This window comes from Hypanus sabinus, chromosome 4 (assembly GCF_030144855.1).
Source record: "Hypanus sabinus isolate sHypSab1 chromosome 4, sHypSab1.hap1, whole genome shotgun sequence".
NCBI classification, from domain to species: domain Eukaryota; kingdom Metazoa; phylum Chordata; class Chondrichthyes; order Myliobatiformes; family Dasyatidae; genus Hypanus; species Hypanus sabinus.
Genome location: NC_082709.1, coordinates 56,017,605 through 56,042,057, shown reverse-complemented (window position 1 = coordinate 56,042,057; position 24,453 = coordinate 56,017,605). Strand labels below are relative to the sequence as shown.

At 39.0% G+C, this 24,453-nt stretch overlaps 1 protein-coding gene across 10 annotated transcripts in view; it reads right to left on the bottom strand.

The window, feature by feature from the left end:
* The window catches only part of hdac4 (histone deacetylase 4), a 432,610-nt gene that overhangs the window by 86,028 nt on the left and 322,129 nt on the right, over window positions 1-24,453 (bottom strand). For all 10 annotated transcript variants that reach the window (XM_059967108.1, XM_059967109.1, XM_059967110.1 and 7 more), the window contains one exon: window positions 25-211. In XM_059967108.1, the coding sequence (XP_059823091.1) occupies window positions 25-211 (187 nt within the window). The remainder of the gene's footprint in view (window positions 1-24; window positions 212-24,453) is intronic.

The window sequence follows — 24,453 nt, the reverse complement described above, 5'->3', positions numbered from 1 at the left end:
GCAACTGATTTAATAATCCTTTACCTGTAGTGAATTGAGGTTTACTGGGTGGTTCTTGAACAGAGATAGGAAAAGTGGCAGAAGCAGGTGATGATTGCGCCCGGGATAGGGGACGATGTCCGCTGTAGGACACAGGGATCCCTGCTGCCTCCATAGACGCTTGGTAATTGCGAAGCTGATGAATACGTTGCTGCTCCAGAAGCAAGGCTTGCTGTTGCATTGAGAGAAATAATCAAGTTATAGTGAAATCCTCAAATTAAGCAGAATGTCTATTCAACCATTACTACTTTAGATGCAGTTTTATTTCTGATTACTCCCTTAGATGAGTCACATCTCCTTTAAATAATAAATAAAATTAGGATGATACATCTCTCAGAAAGGGAAAGAGGCTTACATCAGACCTTCTTTCATATTTTGATTAATCTCTTATTTAATAGAATAGCTGGATATATTCACCCAGACACATTTATAGCAGAACATAAACTACCTAGTCACTCCAAGAAATCAATGCACGCAAATCCTAAACCAAATTATTCTTGTGAATTAATCTTTTTTGCAAATAGTGAAATTTTAAAACTTTCCTTTGCAGCAGGGGTTAAAGGTCAGTTCTAACACTTTCATTTAAAATCATGTATCTATTTCAAAGCATTTGATTAATTTAAAACTTCTGGGAACAGCAGTCATGGCACTTAAGATTAAAGGAACTTCATTCACAATGAATGATGCACATAATGTCACAGACAGGTAAGCATGTTTGATTTATATGGCTTGCATCTCCAATCAAAGCTCTAACTTTGGAAATAGACACCCACTGATCTGCGCACTATTTTGTTGGAATGGGGATTTGGAATCTGACTATGTTAACTTCAATTCTACTCAGTAAATCTTTCTGCATTTCTGTTTGCCAGTTAGTATTCCATCCGTTGAACTTAAATGTGGAGAGACTAGAGACTAGAGAATGTAGATAAAATTAATTGACTTTTGTTACAGGTACCTAATTGTTATTGAAATTTGACTGTATGTAATGTTTGAAAATACAATTTGTAGGTATCTGATTGACAAGCAGTACTATGGTGGAGATAGCTGCCAAGACTGACGCTTAAGAAAAAAAAGTCTGAATACCGAGAGATTTTCACATCTGCGCTCTTAAAATTGTTGTGTTGTAGCATCATCTTTTATTAACACAGCAAAGTAATTAATTTTTAAATTTCCTATCAAATTCTACTCCTTTGGAGGTATTTTTTAACACACAAAATAAACAGTTTCATAGACAGTATTATAAACCTGATCCTAGTGGGAACATATTCTACAAATGAATATTAAAAATTAAGAGCTTGACCATTAATAAAAATAGTTTTGAAACTGACACCGAGAATGAGTGAAGGAAACATTTTATAAATACAGATAATATCCTCAAATCTCATCAGAAGATATATTATTTAAATAGTACAAATAAAATTGTATTGTAATATTCTAAAGCAGATAGATAGAAAATACACATATGTTTAGTGCCCACATGCACACAGTGTGATATTCAACATAAACAGTACTAGTGCCTGACTATTTCATTTACTTGCCTGCTCAAAGTACTTTGAGATGGCAGGTCTTCCTCCACCTTATAATTTATTTGAATTATACACATTTTTGAGATACAAATGTAGAATTTAAGTGGAATACAGTATTTTAAAGAACATTCAATTTCAGATCTTTTGAAATATTTGAAAATAAAAGTGAAACTAAGATGATTTTTAACAAGGTTTGGCTTATATGGGACTGGAGCACAGGGAATGAACATTTTATTCAAACTAATAGTTGTTCTGAATTTACTGATATTAACCAAGTTTGTGGATAATACAAAGATAGGTGGGTGGGCAGGTAGTGTTGAGGAAGCAGGGAGTCTGTAGAAGGACTTGGGCAGTTGAGGAGAATGGGCAAAGTGGCAGATGGAATATAGTGTAGGGAAGTATACAATCATGTAGGAAGTAGGAAAAAAAGATGCAGTATTTTAACAGGAAACAAATTTAGAAGTCTGAGTTACAAAGGGACTTGGGAGTCAGAGTGCAGGATTCCATAAAGGTTAATGTGCAGGCTGATTTGGTGGTAAGGAAATCAAATGCAATGTTAGTATTCATTTAAAAAAAACTAACGCTGAGACTTTTCAAAGGCATTGGTCATACTACATTTAGCCCCACCTCAAAGAAAGGATGTGCTGGGATTGGAGAGGAGGGTTACAAGATTGATCAAGAGAATGGAAGGGTTAATGTATGACGAGCATTTGAAACTCTGGGCCTCTACTCGATGGAGTTTAGAAGGATTGTGGGGGGGGGGGGGTGGAATTTCATTGAAATGCCTAGATAGAGTGGATGTTAAGAAGTGGGAGAGCCTTGGAACTGAGGGCACAGCCTCAGAATGTAAGGAAGTCCCTTTAGAATAGAGATGCAGAGGTATTTCTTTAGCCTGAATGTGGTGAAACGTGTGGAATTCATGGCCTCAGATGGCTGTGGTTGCCAAATCATTGGTTAGAAGTTGAGAGGTTCTTAATTAATAAGAGTGCCAAAAGTTATAGGGAGAAGCCAGCTGAATGGAGGTGAGAGAGAAAATAAATCAGTCATTATTGAATGGCATAACAGACTCAATTGGACAAATGGCATAATTCTGCTCCTATTGCTAATGGTTTAGCTGGAATAGCATTTGGCCCCAGTGTCAAATGGCTGGGAAACAAACGCCAAGATATCCACTCCTGATCGTCTTCCAATAAATTCAGTTAAAAAAGATGTATGTTTGCAAACTGGATGAGGACAGGTTAATATTCAGATTCAATTTACTTTTTTCTTTTGAACTTACCTGCTACTAAACACATTGAATAGCTTGCTAGAATGGAAGTCTATAAATCCATTCAGACAAGATCTAGAAAAATTTCTAGTATTGATGGAATAATGGCCCACATGCTGATGAAACCTTTGCCAGTAGCTCAAGCAATTTATAATGTTTTCCTGTAGTTAAAAAATTCCTTTATTTAATCCTACAAAACAATGTATATCAGAAACAATTTGTTATAGGAATAGCTTTTCCATTTGTTTCAGTGGAGGGATGGGATTTATAGGTTAAATGTAGCTAGATGATTTAAAATTATACATGTATCTTTTCAAATAGTCTTTATTTTTGAAGATATTCTTTAAGACATTCAAAATTACCAGTTTTTTATTTTAATGTTTATCAGCTGGCTTAGAAGGGTGGGAGCTGTACAAGGTTTTTCATGATATTTTGTGGAACAGGCTATTCTTATACTATTCTATAAGAAAAGTAGAAACATAGAAAACCTACAGCACAATATCTTCAGCCCACAATGCTGTGTACTTACCATAATAAGCTCACAAAAAGAAACCATTCAACCTAGCTAGTACATTCTAACTCCCAGGAAAGAAATTCTATTAGTCCCACCCCTTTCTCATTTCCTTGCCACCCTGCCTCACCCTCAACAATGCAATATTACACTGCACAAGTGATACTCGAGCTTGTCTCACTTCTCCCTGTAAGATACAACAAATGTTGGGTTGTTATGTCTTTGTGACAGAAAAGACTGAGGATAAAATTGGAACTGTTATTCAACACTCACTTGAGAAATAGCAATAAAATATAAATACAAGGCCCATGTATCAAGCATCTTATATTAAACAGTTATATTAAAAGCAAGAGGATAGTGAGGGATAAAATTGGCCCCTTAGAGAATCAGAGTGGTCAGCTATGTGTGGAACCGAAGGAGATGGGAGAGATTTTGAATGATTTCTTCCATTGTTTAAAAAGGGTTCTAAGAGTAAACCTAGCAATTATAGACCTGTCAGTTTGTCGTCAGTGGTGGGAAAATTAAAGGAAAGTATTCTTAAGGATGGTATATATAATTATCTGGATAGACGGGGTCTGATTAGGAACAGTCAGTATGGATTTGTGCGTGGAAGGTCATGTTTGACAAACCTTATTGAATTTTTTGAAGATGTTACGAGGAATGTTGACGAGGGTAAGGCAGTGGATGTAGTCTATATGGACTTCAGCAAAGCCTTTGACAAAGTTCCACATGGAAGGTTAGTTAAGAATGTTCAGTCGTTAGGTATTAATGCTGGAGTAATAAAATGGATTCAACAGTGGCTAGATGGGAGATGCCAGAGAGTAGTGGTGGATAATTGTTTATCGGGATGGAGGCCGGTGACTAGCGGGGTGCCTCAGGGATCTGTTTTGGGCCCAATGTTGTTTGTAATATACACAAATGATCTGGATGATGGGGTGGTAAATTGGATTAGTAAGTAAGCCAATGATACTAAGGTAGGAGGTGTTGTGGATAATGAGGTGGATTTTCAAAGCTTGCAGGGAGATTTATGCCGGTTAGAAGAATGGGCTGAATGTTGGCAGATGGAGTTTAATGCTGAGAAGTGTGAGGTTCTACATTTTGGCAGGAATAATCCAAATAGAACATACAGAGTAAATGGTAGGGCATTGAGGAATGCAGAGGAACAGCGAGATCTAGGACTAACTGTGCATAGTTCCCTGAAAGTGGAGTCTCATGTAGATAGGGTGGTGAAGAGGGCTTTTGGAACGCTGGCCTTTATAAATCAAAGCATTGAGTACAGAAGTTGGGATGTAAATCTAAAGTTGTACAAGGCATTGGTAAGGCCAAATTTGGAATATTGTGTGCAGTTCTGGTCATCGAATTATAGGAAAGATATCAATAAATTAGAGAGAGTGCAGAGACGATTTACTAGGATGTTACCTGGGTTTCAGCAATTAAGTTACAGAGAAAGGTTGAACAAGTTAGGTCTCTATTCATTGGAGCGTAGAAGGTTGAGGGGGGATTTGATCGAGGTATTTAAAATTTTGAGAGGGATAGATAGAGTTGACGTGAACAGGCTGTTTCCATTGAGAGTAGGGGAGATTCAAACTAGAGGACATGATTTGAGAGTTAGGGGGCAGAAGTTTAAGGGAAACACGAGGGGGTATTTCTTTACTCAAAGAGTGATAGCTGTGTGGAATAAGCTTCCTGTAGAAGTAGTAGAGGCCAGTTCAGTTGTGTCATTTAAGGTAAAATTGGATAGGTATATGGACAGGAAAGGAGTGGAGGGTTATGGGCTGAGTGCGGGTAGGTGGGACTAGGTGAGATTAAGGGTTCGGCACGGACTAGGAGGGCCAAGATGGCCTGTTTCCGTGCTGTGATTGTTATATGGTTATATGGTTATATCTACTTATAGTGGTGTTCTGCAAGAAATTGACAAGTGCATTTATTTTGCTAGATCTAAACCATGGTACTGGTTGATTTTCAAATGCAGAATTACTTCAATAATTTGCCAAATTAACCCTTATTATGGAATTACAATTTTTGTCTATGTTGTGTCAGATTGTGTTAGCTGCATTTTAGCTCCATTTACATTTGTACATAAAGATAAAAATACCCTAGCATTGTATTTCAGTTCTCCTGTAGGGGGGCACCATTGAGATAATGTAATGTTTATTTTTTAACATATATGGTTACAACTGCAGGAAAGTCAAAATAACTCATATTTCTGGGAACAACACACACAAAATGCTGGTGGAACACAGCAGGCCAGGCAGCACCTATAAGGAGAAGCACTGTCGATGTTTCAGGCCGAGACCCTTCGTCAGGATCATATTTATGGGAACAGGTTTAACAGTAAAGAGTAGACAAGACAAAAGATTCAAATAAATTTATATCTGAAGATGTATGTTGTAGGAACAGAAATAGATTATTCAGTAACTGCTGCGGGTTTGTTTAATATTAATTAAATTAATTAAAAGAAATTTTGAAACAGACAGAACCCATTTTTGGAGTACTTTAAAAACTGATACATGGACATTTTTAAAACTTTTCATTTTAAATATATTTCTTCCAGTGACCTACCATTACACTGAACACTGGCGCTCTCCAGGGCTATATGCTGAGCACAGTGCTGATGCATGACTGTGTCGCAGGATCCAGTTCAAACTGTGTCAAGTTTGTGGATCACACAACTGATAAGATGGTGGCCTTATCAAGAAAAATGATGTGATGGAGTATAGGGAGGAAGTGAAGGGGCTAGTGGATTGGTGTAAGAAGAACAATCTAAGCCTGAATGTGGAGAAGACAAGGGAAACCACTGTGGAGTTCAGGTAGGAGTAGACGAACCACCCCCCACCCCTCTGTGAATACACAGCTCCTCTGTAGAGAGAGGTAAGTGCACCAAGCTCTTGGGAGTTCACACCACAGATGACCCTTAATATTACCTCCTTGAACAAGAGGGCACACCAGCGCCTCCACTTCCTAAGAAGATTGAGGCAAGCAAGGCTCCCACCCCTCATATTAACTGTGTTTTAAAGGAGCACCATTGAGAGTGTCCTGTCAAGTTGCATCTCCATCTGGTATGGGAGCAGGCAAGCAGCAGACTAGAAGTCCCAACAAAGGACTGTGACAGCAGCTGAGAGGATCATAGGAGTCTCCCAACCGTCTATCACGGACATTTATCAGGAGTGCTGCATATGCAGAGCCCTTAGTATTATTAAATATCCAGTATACACTTTGACTTTCTACCATCAGGCAGGAGACTACAATGAATAAAAACAAGAACAGTCAGGAAAAAAACTGTTCCTTCCTCCAGGCCATTAGGTTTATTAACTCCCTGCTGCATTGTATTCAAAGTGTCAGTTGTTACCTTACAATACCTAATATTAATGCACTTTAGTTTGTTATTTATGTGTGATTCATCTGTAGATTTTATCCTTACCTTCATAAGTTATGTGTTATGTGTACTACTGTGCTTTACATCCTGGTTTGGAGAAACTTTGTTTCATTTTTATATACATTATATGGTTATACACATTATATACATGTTTATAGTTAAATGACAATAAACTTGACTAGCATTACAGGCAAAAAAATTGTAATTATGACTTAAAAATATGATTCATCAATATGAATGTGATTTCAGACTCTGAAGCCGAAGTGAAAACATCTTTCAGGAGGGTGAACGTATGAAAACCTTCTGGCCCAGACGGGGTACCTGGCTGAGTCCCATAGATTTGTGCTGATCAACCAGCCGCAGCATTCACTGATATCTTGAACCTCTTGCTTTGGCAGTCTGAGGTACCAATCTGCTTCAAGCAGATCTCAATGATATCGGTCCCTAAAAAGGATATGGTTACCAGACTCAATGACTATCATTCAGTCACACTTACATCCACTGTAATGAGTGCTTTGAGAGGTTGGTGATGAAACATAGCAACTCCTGTCTGAGAAGCAACTTGGATCCACTCCAATTTGCCTATTATTGCAAAAGGTCAACAGCAGATACCATTTCATTGGCTGTTTACTCAACCCTGGAACATCTGGACAATGAAGGTACACACAACAGGATGCTCTTTATTGATTATAGCTCAGCATTCAATACTACCATCTCCTCAAAACTAATAAGTAACCTCCAAGTCCTACGTCTCATTAACTCCTTGCGCAATTGGATCCTTGATTTCCTCACTTGCAGACCCCAGTCAATTTGAATTGGCAACATCTCTTCCACAAACTTCATCAGCACAGGTGCATCAAAAGGCTATGTACTTAGCCCGCTACTTTACTCAATTTATACTTATGACTGTGAGGCTAAACACAGCTCCAATGCCATCTGCCAGTTTGTTGACAGCACCATTATCACTGGCCGAATCAAGGGTGGTGATGAATCAGTACATAGGAAGGGGATTGAATATTTGGCTGAGCTGTATCACAACATCTCACTCAACGTCAGCAGGACCAAGGTGATGATTATTGACATCGAGGAAACTGGAGGTCCTTGTGATCAACCTCAAGCTTAATTATCATTCAACCATACATGAATACCCATGAATACAGCTAAACAAAACAAACAAAACAAAACAGCTAAACAAAACAAAAACAGCCAAGGTACAAAACACATCACCGATTCCAGCATGGAGACTGCACCACACCACCTCCAGCACTCTGGTGGAGTGACAATTCTGGCACTTCCCTTTGGGCAGCTGCAAACATGCGAGACCATGGCCTGAGGCCCAGATCTTGCTATGACTGAAGCCATGCAGCTCCCACACCATCTTCCAATAAAGCAGTGAATCAGACTTAGAGCATTCCATAATAGCAATATCCAACAGGGTCCTATGATCACAAGAAAAGCTACTAAGATGATTATTCGCTGTTATACTGCACAGCACCTTTGCCCACCTACTCTGACATCCCTCCAGCACCATGGTCTGCACCAAGTCTAATCCCTTCCGTTTCTCCACTGATGAACAACTCACTGATGGGGTAGACCTGCAGTACTTTAAGTTGTAAAGTCCATCGTGGTCTTGCCATTGCAAAAAAAAAGTTTAAAAAGACAGTAACACCCTTGATTGGCCTTGTAGTGGCTGCTGCATCAGAACACGTCGCCATCTTATCAGAGTCAGTTCTCGTTGGGGATTTGGAAGTGAAGTGGGCCAGGAACTTTAAATTCCTCAGTGTTACCATTTCAGAGGAGCTGTCCTGGGTCCAGCACATAAGTGCTATTTCACGAAGGTACGGCAAAGCCTACAAGTTTCTAGAATTCTAGAAAATTCTAGAATTTTCCTAGAAGTTTGTGAAGTTTTGGCATGTCATCTAAATCTCTGACAAACTTCTATAGATGTGTGGTGGAGAGTATATTGACAGGTTTTATCAAGGTCTGGTATAGAAACACCAATGTCCTTGTATGGAAAAGCTTATAAAAAGTACTGCATATGGCCCAGTCCATCACGGGTAAAGGCCTCACCACCACCTACAGGAAGTGCTGTTGCAGAAAAACAGCATCTATCATCAAAGACCCCCACCATCTACACCATGCTCTCTCTCACCGCTGCCATTGTGACGAAAGTACAGAAGCCTCAGGACTCGCACCACCAGGTTCAGGAAAAATTATTACCCAACCATCAGGCTCTTGAACCAGAGGGGTTAACTTCACTCACTGGACTGGATTCACTTTCAAGGACTCTTCATCTCATGTACTTATTATTTATTGCTTGCTTACTTATTTATCAATCTACCTATTTATTTATTTTTCTTTCTTGTTTTTGTATTTGCACAGTTTGTTGTGTTTTTTTGTACATTGGTTGCTGTCCACCCTGTTAGGTGTGGTCTTTCATTGATTCTATTGTGTTTCTTGTAGTTACTGTGATTGTCTGCAAGAAAATGAATCTCAGGGTTTTATATGATGACATAAATGTACTTTGATAATAAATTTACTTTGAACTTTTTAAAAACAATAGATCAATTCATTCTTTGCAATTCTGTTAAATAGATTGTGTACAAATATGCTTCTTCTTCCCACTCTACAATGTAAATATACTTTATTTTAAATTTTGTTTTTGCTCTAAACATTTAGAACATTGCCTCTGGTTACACTCTTGATCGAAGCTGAGCAACTACGAAGAACACCTGCTGAGGCTTTGAAGTAAGCAGATTAATGGCCAACTCCTGCATGCTTTGAACTGTACACAGAGTAATTTGTAATCAAGCTAAACAGTGCTGCTTATTAGAGATATAACAGATCCTTAATTTTCCAAAATTGAAATATATATTTTACTAGCTTGCTGCTATTCTAAAAAGAAATATGATTTATATATGATTTAAAAAAAACATGACCATTTATAAAAAGAGAAAAACAAAATTGGGAGAAAGAGAACTACAGAATTTCGGTAGTGAATTTGTCCTATTTCTTTAAGTTTGAAGTCCGAAATACCAGGAGTTGTTGTGAAGGACATTGGCTATGTTTCTGGACATCAAAATTCAAACTTTTAAGGAAAACATGCATATTCATTCCCTACAGTTATTTTGTCATTAATAACATTTTGTTTACTCAGCCCTCTGAGCCATACTGTGATATCTAGAGTAATTCCTGCTCTGTGGATTAGAGTGGCAAGATGTGTCTGAAGACAGGTAGAAAAGCAAGGCATCAATTTGCCTAAAGTCGATGTACTGTTAGATAGGACATGGTGTCTGGATAACGTCTGAAAACATGCAGATATGGATTTCAAAAATTTTGATAAATGGAGTCATAGTTGATTGCAAGCATTAAATAATGTTACCAAACTTCAGGAAGATGCAGCTTAATCAAATGTTTACTTCATTATGTTTGGTATGTAAATGTACAGTTTACAATACTTATAAATAAACCAACTCAAAATGAAAAATCAAAATATTTTGCTTTGTGTTAAATACAACCTTGATCTCAAATACCAAACTCCTTTATATTTCAGACAGGTATTCCTATTTTTGGCACTCTTAAGTTCTTTTCCCTCTTGGTGAAAGCTTGTTTGAAAAAAAATCTACATTTGTCTGGATCTTCTGCCTACATTCACAAAGCCCTGCTGTGAACAGATGATCTTGCTGGCACCATTGAGTTAAAAGGCAAAGTCCAGCCAATTAGTAGGTTCCAGGGGGCAAATAGCTGAGGCTCCACCCCTTAAAAAACTTTGACAAGGTTTGACAGAAAGGACAGCTTGGGGCAATTTTTTAAAGTTTTTAAATGTCAAAAGATATTGTTTCAAGTATTTAGAAATTACTAGTTTTTTTATAGCATTAAAATAATTAGAATTATAAACATCAAGCTAGACAAAAGGTCTCCACTATTCTCAGATAGGGTTTCCAGTTCTGACTAGAATTGGACAGGTAATTATCCATGTAATTCTGGGTGATTCCAGCAGAACCAAGTTCTATCATAATGACTGATACAGAGGCTTCTTACACTCAACAGGTCTCAGATTGGAGCCTTTACGCTAGTTCAGGACATAGTTCCATCTGAATAGCTAAACATGGTCAATGATTTTGCTTGCCATATCCAGGAAGAATTAGCTCCATACATCAGGATTAGGCAGACCAAACAGATTTCTATCCAGAAATAGTTTGGTTTCTATGCAAGGCACTGACATCATCTTCAGAACAGCTGTGAGTTATTCACATCTCAATACTGTTTAAATGAGAACTTCCAAATGGTTATAAACACTGCCTAATTTTAATAAAACAGTTACTTTGACTCTATTTAAAATGTGTTAATTGTCAAACAGACATTTGTCTAGAAATGTTTTGAAGACACCAAATCTACTTATGCGACCACACAGGTATCAGTACAGTTATCTGAAGTCCTTACAGTAAAGTATGAAGCTCAATTGTGTATATAGTTACAGGTTGAGTACCCCTTATCTGAAATGCTTGGGACCAGACGTGTTTCTGATTTAAGATTTTTTTGTTATTTTGGAATATGTAATGAGATAGCTTGAGGTTGCCATCATTTCTGACTCTGAGTCTCTGTGCTACCAGTAAGCAGTCTTGTTCATTACACATATGTACCTAACAGTAAAAATTATTATATACCATTAATAAAATGAAAAATTAATGATTACAGCAGCTTTGGGAGAATAACTGAATCAGCTATTGAACAACAACAAACAACACTAGGCTTTCAGCTTCACCAACAATGTTGTGTTTTGATTAAAAGATTACAGTACAATGTATTTGCATTTTACTTTTTTTTAGGCTTATGTAAGGTATAAAAACAATCAGCATTGTAGACTTTTCTGGCGTTAGATTTTCATCAGTGATCAACTTTGCAAACTCATCAATTAATTTTCTCTACTGCTCTGTGATCAGTAGACACTTTATCTTTAAATTTTTTACATCTTTAAAAATGTAATGCAGTGCCTTTTCTTAAAATTCTGCAACCAGCCTGCTGAGTATTCAATTACCTTCAATTTTTAGTCTGTGATAAATCTTTGCTTCTTTCATGATCAACATATGATCACTCTGACATTTACGAATCCACTCTTTCAACACATGCGCGAGATCTTCATTATCCACTTTATGCAGTGTTTTTCTATTTTTCATTAACTTCTGTCTGTGGTGTAGAGACTTGCGCTTCACCTAGGACATTCCCAGCTCCTTGTGCAATTTTCCATTTATGATGCCATATCAGTGCTCAAAAAATTCTTGCATTTTGGAGGTTTTTGGAGTTTGGAATTTTAGCCAAGGGGTACTCAACCTCTATTATGTCCTAAATTCTTTTATTCAGTTGATCTTCCAGGAACCTGCATATTTTAAGTACATTTATTTCTCAGAGGATTTTAAAGACAATACTGTGTGTGTAAAAAGTGAAGAAAGCACACCGACTTTAAATGCCAATATAACATCAGGAATAGAATATTCTTACAGATAGGGGTCACCATTGAGCTATCTTGCAGAGGGGTGGAATATAAAAAACTTATATGTCACAAGGGACCTAATATAAAAAGAAATACATAAATACATTATAAACCAAATTGGAAATCCTCGCAGAAACCAACTGCAAAATATCTTCCTAGAATAGTTTGCAAACACTTAGAGTATCTACTGTAAACAGAAATGCACAATGTATCATGTAAAATTTATGTGAAAGACTCATAACCCAAGCAATTAAAAAAAATCATAAAATACATAACCTGAAATTGTTAAACTTAGAACCTGGTATAATTGATCAAATGCTAGTTGGACTAAAGTTATACAATCAAACATGAAAATAATGTGGGGAAATAAGATCCCACATCTGAGTAAGGCACATCACAAACACACGAGACCTGAGGCGGCTATGGTGGATTAAGGAACTACAGGGAAAAAAAAGCTATTGCAAATTAAAAGGTAGTTTACAAATACTTGATATGCCTTTGGACTCATAAACTGACTAACCATGGCTATCAACAGAAGTTAAAGACAGCATTCTATCAAAAGAAAGATCCAAAATTGACAAAAATCTGAGCCTTAGAAACATAGAAAACCTTCAGCACAACACAGGGCCTTCGGCCTACAATGCTGTGCTGAACATGTAATTACTTTATAAATTACCTAGGGTTAACCATTGCCCTCTGTTTTTCTGACCTCCATGTACCTATCAAGAAGTCTCTTAAAAGACCTTATCATATCCGACTCCACGACTGTCATCGGCAGCCCATTCCATGCACTCACAATTCTCTGCGTAAAAAACTTACCCCTGACATCTCCTCTGTACCTATTTCCAAGCACCTTAAAACTGTGCTCTCTCATGATAGCCATTTCAGCCCTGGGAAAAAGCCTCTGACTATCCACACAATCAATGCCTCTCATCATCTTATACACCTCTATCAGGTCACCTCTCATCCTCCGTCGCTCCAAGGAGAAAAGGCCAAGTTCACTCAACCTATTCTCATAGGGCATGCCCCCCAATCCAGGCAAGAACCTTGTAAATTTCCTTTGCACCTTTTCTAGAGTTTCCACATCGTTCCTGTAGTGAAGTGACCAGAATTGAGCAAATGGGGTCTGATCAGGGTCCTATAAAGCTGTAACATTACCTCTCAGCTCTTATACTCAATCCCACCGTTGATGAAGCCCAATGCACTGTATACCTTCTTAACCACACAGTCAACTTGCATAGCAGTTTTGAGTGTCCTATGGACTCAGACCGTAAGATCCCTCTGCCAAGAGTCTTACCATTAATACTATATTCTGCCATTATACTTGACCTACCAAAATGAACCACCTCACTTATCTGGGCTGAACTCCATCTGCCACTTTTCAGCCCAGTTTTGATATTGATATCATATTGATGTCCCACTGTAACCTCTGACAGCCCTCCACTCTATCCACAACACCCCCAACCATTAGGAATGGGAAACTTTCAGAATTCAGTGCAGAATGCAGAGATTGATTAGGAAAGAGAAAGGAGAATGCATAAAAATAAATCTAGCAGGAAACAAACAAACACAGAAGTCACTATAGATAGGTGAAAAAGAAAAGACTGCTGAAATGTTAATGGTTATCCTTTACAGAACAAGATTGGAGAAATGGCTGAGAAATTTAACAATGTTTCTGCATTCATCATTACAATAAAAGCTACAAAAAAGAACCTGGAAAGATATCATCAATTTGAAATGGAAGTGAGGCAACATTTTTGCTTTCAAAAGTTCAATATTTTAAACTCACCCTGCAGTTTAAGAGGGGGAAGATAAAGTCAGATATATTAGTATTAGAATAGAGCTAAGGGAATTACAGAGGCATGAGAGAAGCTGGCCAAAGTTGATTAGAAGGGGACACTAGCAAGGATGATGACAGAACAACAATGGCTTGAATTTCTTGGTGCAATTTGGAATAGGGGACAAAGAAGTGGCAGTCAAACTTAGTAAGTATTTTGTGTCAGTCTTCACTGTAGAAGACACTAGCAGAATGCCAGAAATATGAGAGTGTCAGGGGCAGAAGTGAGGGTCATTGCAATTAATAAGAAGATGATGCTTTGGAAGCTGTAAAATCTGATGGTAAATAAGTATCCTAGACTAGGCAGGATTACACAACAGGTTCTAAAAAGGTAGTTGAAGAGATTGTGGAAGCATCAGTAACGGATCTTTCAAGAACTACCAGATTCTGGAAATTTGCAAATGTCACTCCATTCTTTAAGAAGGGAGGGAGGCAGAAGAAAGAAAATTGTAGGCCAATTATACTGACTTCAGTAGTTGGAAATATGTCAGAGTCTATTGTTAAGGATGAGGTTTCAGGGTGCTTGAAGGTACCTGACAAAATAAACCCAAGTCAGCATGGTTTCCTTAAGGGCAAATCTTGCCTGACAAATTTGTTGTAAATAACAGGCAGGATAAACAGTGAATGTTGTTGATTTGGAATTTTGGAAGGCCTTTGACTTAAAAGAGTCCATGGAATTACAGGAAAGATACTAGCATGGATAGAAGATTAGTTGACTGGTAGGAGGCAAAGAGTCAGAATAAAGGGGGCCTTCTCTGGTTGGATGATGGTGACTAATGGTGCACTGCAGGGGTCAATGTGGGGACTGCTTCTTTTTACATTATATGTCAATGATTTGGATGAAGGAATTGACAGCTTTGTGGCCAAGCTTGCGGGCAATACGAAGATAAGTGGTTGGGGGAAACAGGTACTGTTGAGGAATCAGGGCATCTGCTGAAGGACTTAGACAGGTTAGGAGAATGGGCAAAGAAGTGGCAGATGGAATATAGTTAGGGAAGTATGTGGCCATACACCTTGATAGAAGGGATAAAGCCATAGACTGTTTTCTAAATGGGGAGAAAATTCAAAAATCAGAGGTACAAAGGGACTTGGGAGTCTTATAAAGGATTCCCTAAAGGTTAACTTATAGGTTGAGTCAGTGGTAAGGATGGCAAATGCAATGCTAGCATTCATTTTGAGAGGACTAGAATACAAAAGCAAGGATGTAATGCTTAGGCCTTATAAGGCATTGGTCATTCCACACTTGGAGTACCGTAAGCTGTTTTGGGCTTCTTCTCTACGAAAAGATATGCTGGCTTTGGAGGCAATTGAGAGGAGGTCAACAAGAATGATCCCAAGAATGTGGTTAACATACAAGGAGCATTTGATGGCTCTGTGCCTGTACTTGCTGGAGTTTAGAAGAATGGGGGGGGGGGGGGGGGGGAGAGAATCTCATTAAAACCTATTAAATATTGAAAGCCCTAAATAGAATGAATGTGGAGAGGATCTTTCCTATAGTAGGACCAGAGAGCACAGCCTCACAATAAAGGGACATCCATTTAGAACAGAGATAAGGAACAATTTCTTTAGTCAGAGGAAGGTAAATCAGTGGAATTCATTCCACAGATGGCTATGCAGGCCAAGTCACTGGATATACTTAAGGTGGAGGTTGATAGGTTAGTCAATAGCCCAGTTCTGCTTCTATCTCTTATGCTGTACCCAGAGGGCTCCAGAAGCTTGTTGTGTTTATTCAGAACAGATAGCTATAGATTTGTCCATACAGCAACACAGAGCTAAGATCAGGAACTCACAATGTAGAAAACTCCATGCAGTTCATTTGATGAACAATTTCTGGTGATGTATGTTAGTCAAGACACTATATTAACATCCTAATCCTGAATTTTGCAAAATCTGATACTGGTTGGATTGAAGACAATACTTTGCTTATTTATTCAATGGACATCATCCAATGGGCTTGTAGGTTATTCAGGAAGGGTTATGTAGTTGGGCTAGAAGCTTTCCTCTGAAACATAACTTTGCAGATGTCACTATTTTAAAATATCAAAGTATTGCACTCAGATTATTACTGCATGCAGACCATGAGATAAATTATATCAGAAGATCTCATATTTTCAATGCTTAAGAAGCCATTTGGTCCATTGTCTATGCCAGCTCTCGAGGAAATCTCATCACAACACAATCCATTCACATATCCATCTCCTGACACCTACCTAAATAAGGGGAAGTATACAGAACCAAATTAACCTACCACCTGTATGCACTTGCAACATAGGAGGAAACTGGATCTCACAAAATAAACCCACATGGCCATAGGAAAAGCATATAAATTCTATGACAACATTACCAGAAGTCAGTATCAAACTGTGGTTGCAGCATTTGAGAAGCAGCAGAGCTACTTGCTGTGCCACCCCAGTGGTAGCTCCAGAGTTAGGAGCTGCAAGTAAACAAACAGAAATCATTTCATATGGAAAGTCTCAAGAAAACATGCAGTTATTTACATAGAAAACCTATATAAATGTAAAATTTGTTATATGAAGCTATTTACAATAAATAAATTGCATTCACACTTTATGTATTGCAAGAATAGTCCAAGAAATGATAGGAACAAACAATCACTTAGACTGAGTACATATCTTCTCACATATTTTCATCATAACCTCAACAATCTAACATGCTCTCTAGAGATTCAGATTACTAGATACCAGTCTGTCACAGATACTTGAGTCACAGATCTTGGGCAAAGACTGCAGTTACACATTCAGGAACCTGGGCCCAAAACTTCCATCACGGGGGGAGGGGGGGGGGGGTTTGTTTATGTGGATCAAAGCCAACCCAGAAAAACCCCAGCTGAACTGAATAAACACATGAAGCCAAGATGTGTTTCTCTTTATCACAGACCACACATCATTTATGATTCAGAGTGCGCTAGTGCAAAATATCTTCTACTGCTGATTGCACTCAGTGGAGTCTCATACTTCCAAGGTTTACAATTAGAAAAATGCAGAAGGTAGCAGCAACAGAAATCTAACAAGTCAGCTGATAAAATGGGATCTGTCTTTTGCATTTATGTAATTGTGCTAAAAGTATGAATCTCTAAAACTAAAGGGTGAACTTTTACTCAAAGCCACTAAAGGAGAAAGTACATCATCCATAACTGAAAGAGTCATGGGCTTTGCAGAATGAATAGTGTGTAACTACCCGCGGATGAAAAGCAGTGGCAGTTCTGTGGAGAGATGACAAGGATCAGTGTACTCGTCATCATCATCATTTATTCCTCAACAATGAAAAGCATGCTGAACAAATAACAGTAAGTTTGGGTATCTGCATATGTCCCATTAAATACAATTATCCAGTCAAACACCTCATACATCTTGCACAAAACTCTTGCATTCTTTCCAATGACTTGGGAAGCTCAAGTACTGGGAATTTCATTAGATGGAGGCGTTTAAACTTTATGCTTTAAAGACTAAACAATTACTGATGGCATTGCAGTCTATTCATGAGACTGAGTGTTTGAGTTAGCACATCCCATGAAATGATTAGTCCACAGTTCAAGGAAGCACTGACTGAAGAGACTGAGAGACTTCTCAAAGAAGACCATTCTGGTATTCTGGAGATCACTGATATATTATCATCTTTTGTAGGTATTCAATTTCAAATACTAATAGAGGAGAAGTTTTGTTATTATGATTTTCTTTGAGGGAATATAGTCAGAGCCAAGACTATAATAACATAAGTGGCTCAATTATATAGGTAGGAGGAGAAAAATTACAAGAACAACAATTATAAGAGCTTTGATAGTTATGGCAGAGGAGTAATGTTTCTAAGGTTTCCAGTATTGTATTCTCTTTGGTGACAGTGTCAAAAGGCTATCACTGAGCAGCTGCAGAATAGTCTCTCGCAGGAAGGTGAAAATTTACAGACAGACTCAATAATAGATACAATACCACATAGAGAAAAAGGATTGTAGGATGATCTTAAGGTACTAAGAAAGAGATGAAGAAATGGCACCTCAAAGACCAAAATAATATGGGTTACATGTAACCCACGTTTTAAGTAAATTTAACATTCACCCAATTTTCTTCTTGGGAAACATGATAATTACTGCAGAATGAACAAAATAGTAATATAATCAGGTGTATTATATTGAGGCTGCACTGTAATGTCTAGATTGCTCCTAATGCCATGTGACAATAAGCACAGAAATAACAGTATGTCATGCAGATGTACAGTATGTGCGAGTGCAGAAACAGTACAGGAGGGAGAAGTTTAGAATCTTGGGGCACCAGGTCCAGTTCTGGGTACTGCGAGACATCCAGATTAGAGAGGTGGTTCTTTCAATAGTTTTACAGACTGGATTTGCTGATACTTTAAAGTTGTTTATCAGGGGAATGGAAAGCTGAGGAAAGACTCAGAATAGAGTAAAACAAAATTAGATAAAGATTGCAAAATACAGCAATATTGAAAAATAGACCAAAAAGGAGTCACTATGGCAAATGATACACGGAGAAATCTAAGAAATTTGGATGAACAGGGCAAAAAAGCTGAAGGCGCTAACAGCTAGATGAAAGTATAATTATCTTTTATTGAAGAATGATTTAATGAGGGCAAGACTGGCAGTTTAACGTTCCTGGTTACAGAGTTTTCAAATGACGTGGAGCAGGGGATAAAACAGGGCAGGTTGGGAGCAAGTTTGGTTAAATAAATTGTGAAACAAAATGTTATGTTGTGAAGATCATAAAATGAAGTGAGATAGACTGAACAAAGTAGGATGCAATTATATGGTTAGGAGTGTGCAACAGCCAACCAAACAGTTTGAGGGAGATCCAAGCAAATTTATAGAAACATTTCCGGAGAAAGTAAAAGCACTAGGGCCGCAAAAAGTAATGTATTTAAATTTTCTTTATATTAATTAGTGTACAATCAGTCCTAAGGGTGCACATAGGACACATGCAACATTTCTGATTTGCATTCAAGACTATTTTTTAGCCATATGTACTAAACTCAACAAGCAGGGTGTGGTTCTAGAGCATATAACATTATAGCACAGTACTATGGCCCAACATGTTAATCCAAACTTTTAACTTACTCTAAGATCTAAGATCAATCTAACCCTCCCTCCCACTGGGCCCTCTATTTTTCTTTTATTCATAACCTATCTAAGAGCTTAAATTTTCCTCATGAATGCACCTTGATCTCTGGCAGCACATTACATAAATCCTTCACTGTATAAAAAACACACCTCCTATAACTTTCCTCCCATCACCATAAAATTATGCCCCTTTGTATTAGCCATTTCCACCATGGGAATAAGTCTCTGACTGTCCACTATCTATGCCTTTATCATCTTATACAACTCTATCGAGTTGCCTCTCATTGTTCTTCTCTCCAAAGAGAAAAGGTTCAGCTCACTCCACCTATCCCCATATGACACACTCTCTAATCTGGGTAAACCTGCTTTGTATTCATTCCAGGCACTCACAACCCTGTGTAAAAAACTTACCCCTAATGTCTCCCCTAAACTTCCCTCCTTTAATTTTGTACATATGCCCTCTAGTGTTTGCTACTGGTGCCCTGGGAAACAGGTACTGACTATCCACCCTACCTATACCGCTCATAATCTTGTAGATCTCGATCAAGTCCCCTCTCATTCTTCTACGCTCCAAAGAGAAAAGTCCCAGCTCTGCTAACATTGCTTCATATGACTTGTTCTCCAAACCAGGCAACATCCTGGTAAATCTCCTCTGCACCCTCTCCATAGCTTCCACATCCTTCCTATGCACAGGAGTACATTCAGCCAGAGACTCATTCCACCGAGATGTAACACTGAGTGTCACAGGAAGTCATTTCTACCCGTGGCCATCAAACTTCACAACTCCTCCCTCGGAGTGTCAGACATCCTGAGCCAATAGGCTGGTCCTGGACTTAATTCCACTGGGCATGATTAACTTATTATTATTTAATTATTTATGGTTTTATATTGCTATACTTCTTGGTTGGTGCGGATGTAACGAAACCCAATTTCCCTCAGGATCAATAAAGTATGTCTGTCTGTCTGTAAAGCTTCCACACCCTTCCTAAAATAAGGGGACCAGAACCATAGAACATTACAGCACAGTACAGGCCCCTCAGCCCTCCATGTTATGCTGACCCATATAATCCTTAAAGAAACTACTAAACCCACACTACCCCTTAACACTCTATTTTTCTTTCATCCATGTGCCTGTCCAAGAGGCTCTTAAATACCCCTAATGTTTTAGCCTCCACCACCATCCCTGGCAAGTCATTCCAGGCACTCACAACCCTCTGTGTAAATAACTTACCCCTGATGTCTCCCCTAAACTCCCCTCCCTTAATTTTGTACATATGCCCTCTGGTGTTTGCTACAGGTACTGACTATCCACCCTATCTATGCCGCTCATAATCTTGTAGATGTCGATCAAGTCCCCTCTCATTCTTCTATGCTCCAAAGAGGAAAGTCCCAGCTCTGCTAACTTTGCATCATATGACTTGTTCTCCAAACCAGGCAACATCCTGGTAAATCTCCTCTGCACCTTCTCCATAGCTTCCACATCCTTCCTATAATGAGGTGACCAGAACTGAACACAATACTCTAAGTATTGTCTCACCAGAGATTTGTAGAGTTGCAACATGACCTCTCTACTCTTGAACTCAATCCCCCTGTTAATGAAGTCTAGCATCCCATAGGCCTTCTTAACTACCCTATCAACCTGCGCAGCGACCTTGAGGGATGTATGGATTTGAACCCCAAGGTCCCTTTGTTCATCCACACTCTTAAGTAACTGACCATTAATCCTGTACTCAGTCTTCTGGTTTGTCCTTCCAAAATGCATCACCTCACACTTGTCCAGATTGAACTCCATCTGCCATTTTTCTGCCCAACTCTGCAGCCTGTTTATATCCTCTTGTAACCTTTGACAACCTGCAGCTCCAACCACAACTCCTCCAATCTTCATGTCAATCCGCAAATTTACTCACCCATCCTTCCGCCTCTACATCCAGGTAATTTATAAAAATCACAAATAGCAGGGGTCCCAGGACAGATCCCTGCAGCACTCCACTAGTCACTGACCTCCAGGCAGAATACTTTCCTTCCACAACTACCCTCTGCTTTCTTCCTTTAAGCCAATTTTTTATCCAAATAGCCAAGGTTCTACTTATCCCATGCCTCATGACTTTCTGGATGAGTCTCTTCTGAGGGACCTTGTCAAATGTCTTGCTAAAGTTCATGTAGAAGACATCCAGTGCCCTACCCTCATCAATTTCTTTCGTTATCTCTTCAAAAAACTCAATCAGGCTCATGAGGCACAATCTTCCCTTCATAGCCATGTTGACTATCCATGAGCAGACTGTACTTCTCCAAATGCTCGCAGATCCTATCCTTAAGAATCCTTTCCAGTAGTTTGCAGACCACCGACATAAGACTCACCGTTCTATAGTTTTCAGGTTGCTCTCTATTACCTTTTTTAAACAAGGGAACTACATTTGTCATTCTCCAGTCCTCCAGCACTTCCCCTGTAGCCAAAGAGGATTCAAAGATCATAGCTAATGCTCCAGCGATCTCTTCTCTCAATTCCCACAACAACCTGGGGTGTATTATATCTGGCCCTGGGGATTTATCAATCTTGATGTTTTTAAGAAGATCCAGCACTTCTTCTTCCTTAATCTCCACAATGTCCAGCACACAGGCCTGCTCTATTTTGACCTCACCCTGATCAAGATCCTTTTCACTTGTGAATACTGAAGCAAAGTATTCATTTAGGACCTCCCCAACCTCCTCCACCTCCAGGCACATGTTGCCCTCTTTATCCTTAAGCGGTCCCACCTTCGTTCTCGTCATCCTCCTGTTCTTCACGTACACATAGAACACCTTGGGGTTCTTCTTAATCCTACATGCCAAGGCCTCCTCATCCCCTTTGAGCTCTCCTAAGTCCTTTCTTTTGCTCCTTCCTGGCTACCCTATATCCCTCATGAGCCCCTCCTACTTCCTGCTTCTTATATCTAACATATGCTTCCTTTTTCCTCTTGATGAGTTACCTCACGTAACTGAGGTTGACCCTGGTTAAAATTTCACTTACTGTGAATAGTTAAGTGAATAGAAGATGAATTGATCTCCAAAAGTCATAAAGTTAAAGATGAAACATTCTTCTCAACATTTTAAGCAAAGTTAGTGTGTTGTTTTTGTTTTGTACAATTTTAGAGTGAAAAAAAAAGGAAAGGAGCACCATGCAAACTTTTGGGCACCCCAAGAGATTTGAGCTCTCAGATAACTTTTACCAAGGTCTCAGACCTTAATTAGCTAGTTAGGGCTCTGGCTTGTTCATAGTCATCACTAGGAAAGGCCATGTGATGCAAATTTCAAAGCTTTATAGATACCTTGACTTCCCAAACCTTGTCCCAACAATCAGCAGCCATGGGCTCCTCTAAGCAGCTGCCCAGCACTCTGAAAATTAAAATAACTGAACACAATGCTCCATGTGTGCTTTAAACAGAGTTTTAAAGAGCTGAAACATTACTTTATAGGTCTTGAACTCAGTCTTCCAACAGATGAAGGCTAACACACCATACCCCTTCTCAACCACCTTATCAACTTCTGTGGCAACTTTGATGGATCTAAAGACCTGGACCTCCAGATACCTTTGTTCTTCCACACTAATAATCTTGCTATTAACTCTGTACAGTACCTTCAAGTTCAACCTTGCAAAGTGCATTCACTTCCCTGCACTTAATTTTATTCAATAAAACTAGGTACAAGGAGGAAGGATTTTTGTGATAGAGATCATAATTCAGTTAGATTTAGCATAATTGTATAAAATGACAAAAATAAAAAAGGACCAAAGGTATTAAAACTGGTGAGTATTAATCGCATCACCTTGTACATAGGAAATGCAAGTTTGAACCTCACCACAGGGCATCTCAATGCTGGCTGCTGCAATCAAAGAAAAGGTCATAGTTAAACTGGCGACTGTCAATCAACAACCTAGGCTTCCCAAACTTAGTGATAAAATTCCATCAGACAGCATGCTAGAAACAGCCAATGAAGCACTACTCACAAATGCAACCTCCAACATAACTGACATTAATAACCTGATAGCTCCATCTGTAGCAGCAGTCCTAGAGATGCTGGACCACCAAATGAAATACGGTGGAGAGTACTGTTATAACCCCTCATGGAGACGATGATTTGAAGCTCAGATGAAAACCACAAGGCTGGAGGTCAGTAGACTAACTGAGCTGCAGAAAGGCAGTAAGACCAAAGATTCACCTCAGCTACTAAGGAAGTAAAGAGTTATGTCCATAGTTGAAGCACTGGAAACTGCCAAGCAAGGGCTAACAGCTCTGGCAACCAGACTAAAGAGATCCACTAATAACGCAGAGGCCAAACAAATAAAATGCACTCTTTTCCAAAGAACCAGGAAAAGTATTTGTACAGTTCTAGAGCAACATCATGACAGTACCTGAACCAACCCAAACAGCAAGTGAGGAGCACTGGAAGAGTATATGGGAGAAAGAAGCATCACATAACACCAGTACCCAATGGCTGAAAGACCTACAGGCAAACCTCTGCAATTTCATAAAGGAAGAACCAGTCACCATCACAGTAGTAGTTATCCAGCAACGGATAATAGGTATGAGGAACTGGACATCACCATGGCCTGACATGATCCACGCCACTTAGCTGAAGAAACTAACAGCATTACATACACAGTTGGCAGCTCATATGAACCAGCTGCTTGAAGCAGGCTCCCACACTGACTGGCTAGCTCAAGAAAGGGCAGTACTCATGATGAAGGATCCTTACAAGGGAGTAACACCATTAAACTACTGGCCTGTCAACAACATGGAAGCTCCTATCAGGCATCATAGCCACCAAACTGAAAGAAAACGTGTGTAAAATCCTGGGCCATGCTCAAAGGGGAACTGGTAATCGAATCAGAGGCTCCAAGCAGCAATTACTGGTAAACAAAGCAGTCAGGCGAGACTACAAGACCAGTCAAGCCAACCTAAGCATAGCCTGGATCGAGTACCAGAAAGTATATGACTCAATGCCCCACATATGGATCCTGGAGTGCCTGGCTCTGCACAAGGTCAACAAGACACTAAGGACCTTCATCAAGAACTCAATGGGCCATTGGAGGACAATGCTAGAAGTTAACTCAAAGCCAATAGCACAAGTGACCATCAGAGGTGGAATATACCAGGGTGATGCACTATCCCCACTGCTGATCTGCAGCGAACCCCCTTAGCCAGACTATCTCAAAGAATGGATATGGGATAGGTTCAAGAGTGAAGTGACCATCAGCCACCTTTTGTATATGGATGACAGCAAGCTGTATGCCAGAAATGAAAGACATTGACTCACTGATCCACCTGAGAAGGACGTA